Source organism: Drosophila sechellia, chromosome 3R (assembly GCF_004382195.2).
Source record: "Drosophila sechellia strain sech25 chromosome 3R, ASM438219v1, whole genome shotgun sequence".
In the NCBI taxonomy this organism is placed as follows: Eukaryota; Metazoa; Arthropoda; class Insecta; order Diptera; family Drosophilidae; genus Drosophila; species Drosophila sechellia.
Window position 1 is genome coordinate 7987339 of NC_045952.1, and position 11010 is coordinate 7998348.

The 11010-nt window shown below is 45.2% G+C and overlaps 2 protein-coding genes across 3 annotated transcripts; both read right to left on the reverse strand.

Moving 5' to 3' along the window:
- Positions 1-82: 82 nt before the first annotated feature.
- Positions 83-6996, reverse strand: LOC6619239 (protein hairless). Of its 2 annotated transcripts, none has more exons than XM_032720250.1 (6): positions 6814-6996; positions 5637-6352; positions 5391-5564; positions 4016-4767; positions 2331-3882; positions 83-2164 (listed from the first exon to the last, which is right to left on the reverse strand). In XM_032720250.1, the coding sequence occupies exons 2-6, from the start codon at positions 6298-6300 to the stop codon at positions 2136-2138; spliced, it is 3171 nt and encodes a 1056-aa protein (XP_032576141.1). In that variant the 5' UTR covers positions 6301-6352; positions 6814-6996; the 3' UTR covers positions 83-2135. The 2 variants fall into 2 exon arrangements, with proteins under 2 accessions (XP_032576141.1, XP_002043458.2); XM_002043422.2 differs by having other exon boundaries at positions 6438-6996.
- Positions 6997-7745: 749 nt separating this feature from the next.
- On the reverse strand, positions 7746-10800 carry LOC6619240 (neurogenic protein mastermind). Its single transcript, XM_002043423.2, has 5 exons — positions 10789-10800; positions 10399-10691; positions 9279-10343; positions 8836-9056; positions 7746-8753 (listed from the first exon to the last, which is right to left on the reverse strand). Exons 1-5 carry the CDS (start codon positions 10798-10800, stop codon positions 8560-8562), a joined length of 1785 nt encoding a protein of 594 aa, XP_002043459.1. The 3' UTR covers positions 7746-8559.
- Positions 10801-11010: the final 210 nt, after the last annotated feature.

The window sequence follows — 11010 nt, forward strand, 5'->3', positions numbered from 1 at the left end:
TCTTTTTCATGGGGAAATCGGATTAAAGTAATAGAAGATATGATATGAAAGTTGATCATACCCAACGCAAAGCTTTCGTAGATACGTTTTCGTACATTTAGTATAAGTTTTTATTGACATCAAGTATTCAGTTTCAGTATATATACCTATATAAAATATATTTCTTTAATATTAATTTTGTTTTCGTTACTTTACACACACACTCCAACATCACGAGATGCAGTATCTTGAAACCCTTTTCTTAATTCATATATTTCACTTTTTGCCAACATTATTTTCGGGTTTGCGCACATTGTTCGACAATGCACATAGTACATGTGTTCGTTCAACAATAGCCACTCACTAAAAACATCGATTTTTAAATTATAAACACTACCGTTCAGTTAAACAAAAACGTCGTACACAGTACCGTTGTAAAAGTAAATTAATAGTCCCTAGACGCCTATCTAACTAACTAATCAGTAGGTAGTAGAAACCATATGGAATTTGTATGGAAATTGTATTTATATTTCTTTTTAATTTTCTTTAACGCCTACTAAAAAGTTTAGCCGACTGCCACTTGCTTAAACATTGCGAAATGAAAATTGTATGTATTGGTTTTTTAAAAAATAAATGAACCTACTCAATTTTTCCATTGGAAAATATTTTTGATCTGTCTGGAACAGATGTGTTTAGTTCGGATTTTGTTCAGTGCATTAAGTTTTAAGCAAGTTTCAGGCGGCCTTGTGCAAACTGTTCTTGACCTCATATGGAATTCGTTTTGTTTTTTATTCTGCGTAATCAGATACAAAATATACAGTTACTTGTTAAAATCCGTTATAAAAATAGTTATATTAAATATATTGGTTATTTCTCGCGTATCGATTAACTTTTTGTTGTGTAAAAATACTGTATTTACAATTACAACTATTTACTTACACATTATCATATCGGTAAATATAAATAGACATTTGATTTATATAAATAATTTAGAAAATATGAGAAACCGCGTTTTGTTTTTGTCTTTTTGCGTTAGGAATATGTTTTTTATTTGTATCAGTTTCAATTGTACGAGTTCCGGTTTGAAATTGTCTGCTTAGGATCTTTTTGCTTTCCGTTTCTTGTAAATTTGTCGTATATATGTGGATTTTTTGTACATTTTATTTGTTTTTGATTGGACAGCCACTGACAGCGAATTTGCACTAGGCAAAGTTATACAATATTTTTGATGGTGACAACAATCGTGGAGGTTAAATTTAGATCCGCCGAGGATTCAAATTCAAACTTCAACAATTTCTTACAATTGAGTATAGATATATTTTACTTTTTACAGTCTCAAAAAAATGGATTGCTTGTATCTTTGAACTATTTTAGAATGATTATTCCGAAATAATAAGAAGATACATTTTTAAAGGTACTTAAAAAGTTGGTGTCGTATAGAATCTGCTTAGTGCAAATTGCTGTCAATTGCATTTTGGACCACGATATAAAGAAATTCTAAAGTTTTCACCATAGAATACCTGCACATGCTTGCATATAAATGTTTTTATAGTAAACTTGATTTTCTTTTTAATATTAATTTTTGTATCCCTAGTTCTGTTTCCATTTTTAAAGGCACAAGCATTTTATAAAAATCTGTTCTTGTAGTTTTGTTAAATATACTTTAAAATGTTATATTCTGCGATTCGTAACTAAGTTTTTCATTTTTTTTTTCTAAAAAAATTCAGGTTCAGTCTGTTTCAAGGAAATGTTTTGATGAAAAAAAACGTAACTCTTTTTTGAGATTCTTTAAGACTTGCATTTTATACAAAATGTTTTTATTAGTATTTTTTTCCATTAGTCGGCATAGAATAAAATTCCTTTGCATATTTTAACCAGCTTGTCGAAAATAAAATTTCTTAACTGATTGTATAAAGAGTTCTGGAACGGGTTTAAAAACATAGTTAGGTTTTTCATCTCTTTCTGTATGCGATTTTTAAATGTTCGGCGCTAAGTGAGAACCTAGGTTTAAACAATCGGGTTACAACTAAACTATCAGCGAACTTATCAAATTATATTACGTGTATTGAATGTCGACTTAAGCGCTACTAGTGCGAAAATGTTCTTAACTCGAATGGTTGGCCCAGAAACTGGGGCAGCTGGGGCGTGTGTATGTCTCAGTGCTTTGACAGATTCAGTGGTAAGTCTAAGGAAGAAACAAATAAGAAACATGATTAAATGGTGTTTCACGTGCATTAAATCGACAACATAATATATGAATATGTAATATATTTTCTTCAGACATTGCCAGAGGAATGAAAATCGAATCATCAAACTGCTTGCCATTATTGGTGCACTGATTGAATGCTTACCTGAACTTTGTTCATTCCTTAGGCTACTAGTATGAAACATTGCGGAGGAGCTGGCGCCCGAAGTGGCCGCCGAGGAGGAGGCCGATGCGCTCGAACTGCTCGGCGAAGTGGAGGCGGTGCGATGACTGGACGTTGCAGACATTTGGTCGGTACTACTATCAGTCAGTTTTGGCGTGGCCAGGTGAACGGGAGAGTGGTGGGTGGTCAGTGCAGCCGGGTGCGGATGCTGGTGCGGATGAGCCAAGTGCGGATGCGTGTGGGGACTGGGCGCCGGTTGTCCGAAGGCGGCGGCAGCTGCTGCAGCGGCAACAGCCGCTCCCACTCCGTTATACGTGAACGCGTGATACGCCGATTGTGGCGATAATCTCGCAGCAGCAGCTGCAGCAGCGGCGGCCGCTGAGCCACCGGGTTGTGGATGTGGCGACAGCAGGGGCGACGCTCCTGTCTGATAGTGGTGCATCCACAGCGGATTGTGCCTCAACGCCGCCAGTGTGGATATGTACGGGTTGTATATCGAAGGCGAGGGAATGTATGCGGCAGCGGCCGCTGCTGCCGCCGCTACTGCAGCTGCACTGCTGTTCGACGTGGGCGGCGCCGAGGTCGGACTTCCGGCCGAACCGTTCCCGTTCACCTGGGGCGGTGGCGGGTACATATAGTAGTGCAGCGGCGAGCTACGCTGTAGGTGCGGCTGCTGCTGCATATGCCGCCGTTCCGGGGGCGATGCACTCCGGTCGCCGGGCGAGGGACAGCTACTGCTGCTGGCCGACGGTGAAGCGAACTCGCGTCGGATCGATGCAGTCTTTTTGGGCACAGTACGCGGCGTCGTTGCAGGCGATGCTGGGGAAGAGCGCGGCGGCGACAGGTCCTGCGATGCTGAGCCCGATGTGGAAGGACGACCTGCTCCCGCATACGGATCCCTGTAGAAGGAGTGGCCATAGTCTACAGGTGATCCCGCCGAGTACGGTGGCGAACGCTTCTTGGTTCCCGCATGCGAGGGCGATTTTCCACCCCCGCCATTGCTGCCGCTCACATCGGGCGACTTTGGCGAGGTGAGCAGGGCGCGTGGATAGCTCGAGGAACTGGGCTGGTACATTGAGTGCTGTGGATGGTGCACATTGCTGATAATAGCTGCCGGATGATCGCCACACTTCTTGCCAGAGGAGGAGGAGGATGAGCTACCGCTGCCACTGCTCCCACTTAGCAGTGAGTGGATACTGTAAGAGCTGTTGAGCCGCGTTGGCTGCGTTGACAAGGTAGCTGGCGAAGTACTAGATGAACTGGAGCCGGGACTGGGGCTCGGCTTTCCTTGGGGTGGCGCCAAGTTCATTGGTGACGCCTTGCCAGCAGGAGACGATGTCGAAGTTCCTTTAGCCCGACTCCGTTTTCCTCCAGCTCCACCGCTACTAGCTCCACCGCTGCCGTTGTTTACGCATCCGTTGTCCTCCAGCGACACCTTTTCGAACTCGCGCAGGATTCTCTTCCTGGGCGACACGTGCTGGGTGTGGTACTCGACTAGTCGGCCGGCTGCTGTCGCCGATGATGGTGGAGAAACCTAAAAGAAGATATTTAAGTGGTCAATTCAAAGTTTTTTCTTTATGAAAGTCCCTAACTGGATTTACAACTTTAACATAATAAAGATTTACAAAAAAATTCAACTAATGCAGGTTGTGCAAAGTAAAACTTACTTTGTGCGTCAAGGCGTGACTTAGACCGCCACCAATGCGCTCTGAAGGCGTCGTTGTCGATGCGATCACAGCTGATGTCTTCGACATTTGCTCAAGCCGTGCTGGTACGCCATCGATCAGCTTCTGAATGATGCTGCTCAACTTGGCTTTTGGCTTTGATTTGGATTTGGGTTTCCCAATGCTCGCCTTTAGATCGCCGTTTAGGTCACCATTTACGTCATTTGTGATTCTGGGCAGCTCTGTCATGGGTTCCTCGTCCTCGCTCGTATTCATCTTCTCAACAGTCTCATCTTTTGGTTGTGTTTCCACCTGCTGACCAGGCGATGCTTCTTTTGACTCGCTATCATCGCTAGCCGCCTTCTTCGGCTCCATTTCGAGCCGTTCAGCATCATCCTCGCCTTTGATCGTTTCCGGTTTTTCAATTTTAATCTCATTTGTGGATGTGTCCGCCGCAGCAACATTTTCAATTTCAACGGCCTCTGCAGCTTCCGCTTTAAGAGTATCGTCTCCATTTTCCGCCTTGACTGCCGTCGCAAAAATGGGCTGCTCATCCTCGCTGGTGGTCAGCGGCTCATGGGGACGCCGTCGTTTGCGAGCGGCTGTCCGGCGGGCAGCCTGTCCAAGCGTACTGTTCCTGGGGCGGTGGAAGAAGAGCGACAGCTCCTTAGATATGCCGCGCCTGGGTCGGGACTGTTTCCAGGGCTGGTCTCGCTGCCAAGGAGAGGATTGTATCGAGCTGTTGTCGTCCGAAACTGCAATGCAGAGGAATATTAACGCAAGGTATACATAGAAACATTTGAGTAGTTAATTATAATTTGGCATAAATAATTATTTGCTTTTGTTAAAAAGAACCAAGTATTTGATTGTGATTGTTAAGTAACAACTTCTGAAATAGGATTTACATGTAAACACGGATGGAAGGACTTCATATTTTATATGATCGAATTGGACTACTGTCATACAAAGAACATAACCGTAAAAACGATTCCGGAAAATTTCGTTGTTTCTTATTATTTCATTAATACGTTTAACATAATTTCGTAGATTTTAAATATGATATTACAAATGTTCGATGCATACAGTTTTAAAAGAGATCAGTAATTTTAAACATATGTGTTTTCGTTTTTTTCCGGTTTTTTTGTTTGTTTTCGAAATTGGACTTTATCCTCTACGTGTCATTAGAACCATTTAAATCAAATAGGCACATGTTTTTTATAACTGCATGTGTTTGTAAGCTTCGACCGCTCGAATTAATCTAAATATCTACACTTGTTTCAAAATCCAATTCCTTTTACTCAAATCTCATTCCAATCGGGTCAAGTAATTAAATGGAAGGGGTAATCCGTTGGGAACTACTATGCCATGTGTTACGTACAGCTCAGCGATGTGGAATTCTCGTTCTTTGGATACGCTGTGGTCACCGCCGACGTTGGGGTCACAGTTGCGGAGGTGGCCGCCGATGGAGGGCGAAAGGTCTTGCGCGTGACCGAGACCCAGCCGCTTTTATCGCCATCCTTGGACCGCGCAAGTTCCAATATGAATTTGCCATCTACGCAGAATAGTTAAAACATTGTTTTCTTTATACTGCTCTCATTCGGTATAAATAAACCGAGATACTTACCTTTGAAGAACTGCAAACGGCCACCGTAGCCGCCCCAGCTATTGTTGCCGTGCGTCGATATTGGTGTCCTGCCCATATCAAAGCTTCCGCCGGAGTTGCTTCCCTTGCCGATCTTCGCTGTTCCCGCTGCCGCCGCTACTGCTGCAGTGGTGGGCAGTGAGCCTGTTGCAGCTCCGCCCAAGGAGCTGTAGTCCAGGACGCCGCCCAGGTCATCGATGGTGGGCTTGGACGCAGTAGCTCCAACGACGCTGGCTGCCACTGCGGCGGACGCAGCCATAATGCTACTACTTTTGGGCGTCTTGGCATGCGGCAAAAAGCCATTTGAGGCGGTGGAGCTGAAGGATGAGGGCGTTGTCGTTGTCGTGGGCGTGGTCGTCCTGCTTAAGTTGGCGGGCAGAGGCGGTGGCAGAGGGGGAAAGCTGGTGCTGCTACTACCGTTTAGGCCATTTTTCAGTAGAAACTTGGCGGCCGCCTCTGCAATTATGCTACTAGTATTGTTGTTGCTGTGGCTGCTCTCGTTGCTGGCGTTGTGGTTTTTGCTGTTGCTGCTACTTGCTGCGTCGTCGTTGCTGTTGTTGTCGTTATTACTGCTGCTGCTGTTGTTGTTGTTGTTGCTGGAGTTACTGCTGTTACTGTTAATGTTACTTTTATGCTCATCGGTCATTGTTGTCTGTCTGTTGCACTCTGCTACGCTTGTGACGTCATTAAGACAGGGCCTTCAAAGAGAAACATTCGTTTGCATCGGGCAAGTTAGGCACAATTTCGCATTTCCAAACCGCATTGTATGGACAATTTAAATACCATTTAATTCATTGTTTTTGTTGTAAATTCCTCGCGCAGAGTTCGCGGCCGGGAAAAACGGCGTCGACGGCGTCGCTAAGCAAAATATGCCAGCTCGGCACGGCGTTAGGAGCGTCTAGCACCATTTTCATGTTTTGGGGCACCGTACCGTACCGTTCCCTATTATTATTGCACACACATATTCTTATTGCATTTTGGCCATTGGCCCATTCCACTGGACGTAATTTAACCAATTTCACAGGCACACACGGAGGGCTTTTCTGCTTATATGTGTTTCTTACAGGCCCAAATGTTAAGCGGAGGCAGCGCACAAAGAGAGCACAAAACGAAGTGCGGACAAGGTGGAGATAAAATGGAAAAAACGTTCTCCAATTACCGTCAGCGTATATATCGATTGCCGAATGGTGTGTGAAAGCGGAGGGCGGTGGACCGGACCGATAATTCCGTGGTCAGCGGGCAGTTGGGGGGCAGCTCTATTTCCAACCAATAAACTAATAAATAAATTTAAAAATTATCAACGAAAAACGCAGCTCGGTGCGCTGTGTGACCGTCAACTAAGAACGTCAAAATCCACGGCGCCAGTCAGCATGCTAGCAAATGTCATGTTTCCACTGGCCAATGTTATAGTAGCTGCATTCGCTGCACGTTCACATTAATGTTATCTTAATGTAAACTTACACCCAGGTTGCTGTTATTGCAAAAAGTTAGTGCAAGGAATTCCCAAATTAAAATGCTTAAAAATAAAAAACAATTGTGTTCTACACCTTTGGGTGAAAATCCCAACGAATTCTGGCAATTAGCGATAGCTATCAATGCTTAAAAGCACAATCTCTTGCGATTGATTTTTTAAAATAGTAACGGTTTTAAATAAGAAATAAAATTAATAAATAAAATCACAATAGTGACAGTTTATGAAACCTAATAAACCTTTTATAGAAATTGTTCAATTTAACTTTAATTTTAAGATTGAAATTGTAAAATTTTGCAACCGAAAACATGCTTTTAAGAATGTTTGATTAAAAGTTAAGTCACTGGAACTATAATGTTGTTTTTTCCTAATTTATGCTGTTTCCAAAATATATCAATTAAATTTCGAGCACCTGAGATTATTAAATTGGATACGTGTAGGGTTTTAAATATTTTCAAGGCGAAAGTTTAAGGATATGACTTACAGCAGTTGATAATGTAACATTTAAAAGTTCTTCTTTGTCGTAGAATAAAATATTTATTTATTAAGTCCAGAAGTTAAACATTAAGCGATAATATGGTATGTTACGATAAATTCCCACACATCGGCTAGGTAAATACTTATAGTTGCAGGTGTCTTTTTATTGCGTATAATACTGTTTGCTCGATAATCGAATTACTGGTAATGGTGAGCTCGGGCGGGTTAAAACATATATATTTAAATAGCCCTTGCATGCGGAGTACAACCCTTCTTCAGCTTCTTAAATTTAAACACAACTCGTAATCTCGCGTTCGCCACCGCGACCATCCGTCAATTGTAATTCAGATACTCTGAAATCCTAATGCAAAATGTAATGTAAGTCTTACGCGTCTATCATGTCGATTATCAGTAGGTTAGTTTAAGTATAGGCTACATTCGAGTTGCTTTTGATATGGGCGAAAAGTCGTCGATTGCACGAGAATGGCTAAGAATATATGCTTAGTAGATATTGCACAAAGTAAAAAGTAAGACGTCACAACAGAGGGCACACAACGTAATAAATTAAATTTAGTTTTGTCTTCCGTTTGCCAACATAATTCAAATATCACAGACGTTTTGCCAATTGTTTAACTAATTTGCCGATTTGCTTCATAATTTTGCATGCCAAACTGGGAAACAAAGAGTGATGGTAACCAAATTCAAGCCGCGGGATTCGATACATATGTATACCTAAATGTCAGTCAAATGTGGAAAATGTGAAATCAAGTCTTGTGTTGAACATGGCACGTAATTGCTAAAAGGAAAACTGGAGCCACGCCTACGAGGGTAAATTGCTACGCCTATCATCTATGCTTTTCTCTGCGTGTAAGTACTAAGTGTTCTCTAACTGCTGGAAGAATGTGAGTGGGTAAATCCGGAGCTATTGCATGCTACCCGATGAGCTCCAGCGCGCATCTAGTGCATGTTGCCCGATGGCAGACCCAAGGCGGCGCCCAGGTTAAGTCCTGCAGGGACACCCACTCCTACTCCCGCGCTCACACCTGATCCCACGTTGCCCTCGCTCTCGCTTTTCCAGGACGACACGGGTATGTGGGGAGCTGGGAGGCAATTGCGCAGCGTCTGCACGATCTGAATGGTGTCCATGAGGGCTGTCGGGGAAGAGAACGAGCAAGCAGAAGGAGGCAGTCAGTATCTCAGATAGCGAAACCGGTTCCCAGCCAAGTTACTCACTTTTCTGCAAACTCTCACTCTGCTTGCCGTAGGGCTTGCACATCGAGGGACGTATGTAGGTTTTCATCCGCGACATGTTTCGCATCAGCTCCGCGAAGATGCGCACTATCTTGTCCTGGCCCACGGCCAAGTGATCCATTCGATTGGCGTCGCCGGTGGCCCAGGCTCCATTGTGCAGCGCCAGCAAATCCTTATTCGATTCTATTGAGTCCAGATTGGAACTGAGATCGGAAAGTTTAAAAGTGATCAATTTACTTTAACTTATAGTAAATAAAAAAAAATATTGTAAATAACCTAATTCATTACATATCAAATAACTACAATATTTTATGTTTGTTTAAATAAAAAAATAAGTCTTTGTACACATTTTTTGCAAAGAAAAAGAATTTGAAATACTTAGAATAAATTTCTATTTCTATTTTGTGCTAATAAATTTTACTCACCGCAAGGAGTCGGCGACGTTCTTGTGGGTAATCTGGTCCAGCGAGGAATGAGAGGAAGACGAAGAGGATGAGTGTGGCGACTGCGATGGTGGTGGCAAGGGATGGTGTCCATGGTGGGCCTGCGAACCGCTTGCAGCTCCTCCTGCAGCAGATGTAGTCGTAGCCGCCGGAGGCTGCTGATTGGCGGCGACGGCGGCAGCCACTGCCTGCGATTGCATCAGGCCCTGGATTTGAAGATTGGCGGCTGCAGCCGCAACGGCCATGGGATCAAAGTGCTTGGGATCCAGCTGGGCGAAGACGCGCTGCTTTTCCAGCGGACTGAGGTGGTTGCTAAGCTTCTCCAAATTTTGCTGGGCGAGGACACGGTTTTGCTGTTGGATGAGGGCCGCAGTCAATTGCTGCTGGTGCTTGGCTGCTGCTTGCTGTTGTTGCTGCTGCTGCTGCTGTTGCTGTTGTTGCTGCTGCTGTTGCTGTTGTTGGTGATGGGCGGCGGCAGCACTGATCTGGGAGAGCTGCGTCTGGAGGCTGCTCTGCTGCTGCTTGGTCAGGTGCTGTAACTGCGGCGGCACCGGCACCTGGGGCACCTTAGCGCCCGTCGACTTGGACAGATCGATTTCCACGTTCGCCGAACTCGAGCTGCTTGCCACACTGGAGGTGGATCCGGCTGCGGAGCCTCCTGGTCCAGATCCGGCTGCTCCGCCAGGCGGCAGATGAGCCAAACGCTGCAGGAACTCGGGAGTGTTTACGCCCGGATACTGCTGCTCCATGAACGGCATGGGCGAGATCCCCATGTGGTTTTTGTAGTAACGACATGCGGGACTGGGGCAGGACTGCACCACCTCGATGATGAACTCCTTCTCCATGCCGAACTGATCCCGACCGATGGTGTACGACTCAATGACTGCCCGCACTGTGGCATCGACACTAAGGTGCAGACCATGCGGACCCGACATGTGCTTTAGCATGACCGCATTGGCAAAATGCTCGAAGGGCAAGACAATCTTTCCATTGTCGCGCAGTATCAGCCGTCCCTGGGAGTCCAGGGTCAACCGGTTGGCCAGGACCCTTCAAACGAGAAGGTTAAAAACCAAATAATCTGAAAAGACCCAATACCACTTACTGCAGATAGGCGGCGCTGGGCAGCATGGCATTGTCCTTGAGATCGCTGAAGCACTGCAGCAGCTCAGCACTGGGATTCCAGCCCTTGTTCTGCAGATACAGCTGCAGCAGCATGTACAGCTTTTCCGTAACATAGCCCACTCCTGGCATTCCAGCATTTGGCTGCGGCAGCATATCTCCGCCTGCCACGCCCCCGCCACCGGCACCACCTCCGGGTCCTTTGGACAGCGCCGCCTTCATGGTCTCAGACAGATCCAATTTGTAGTTATCGGGATAGAAGTGCTTGGAGTGCTCCTGCAAGGATCGCAATGATTAGTTCACACAATCGGAGACAGGGAAACCCGAGATCTGAGCTTGTAAGCGAGGCCTGCCACCTCCACCGCCCACTCACCAAATTGTTCATTTTCGTCTGGGACTGCGAATGTCTAATCTGTGCGGCGCCAGTGCAGCATCCTGGATTCGAATGGCCAACGGTTGCTGTCGGGAATCACCCGTCGGTCGGGGGACGAGACTGGGCTAACTGGTGGCCACGGATCGGGGGAAAAAACTGTATGTGTCCGCCGCCTAATTGTGTTGTCCTTGCAAGGAAGAAGTGGGGGAGGCCAGCAGTGTG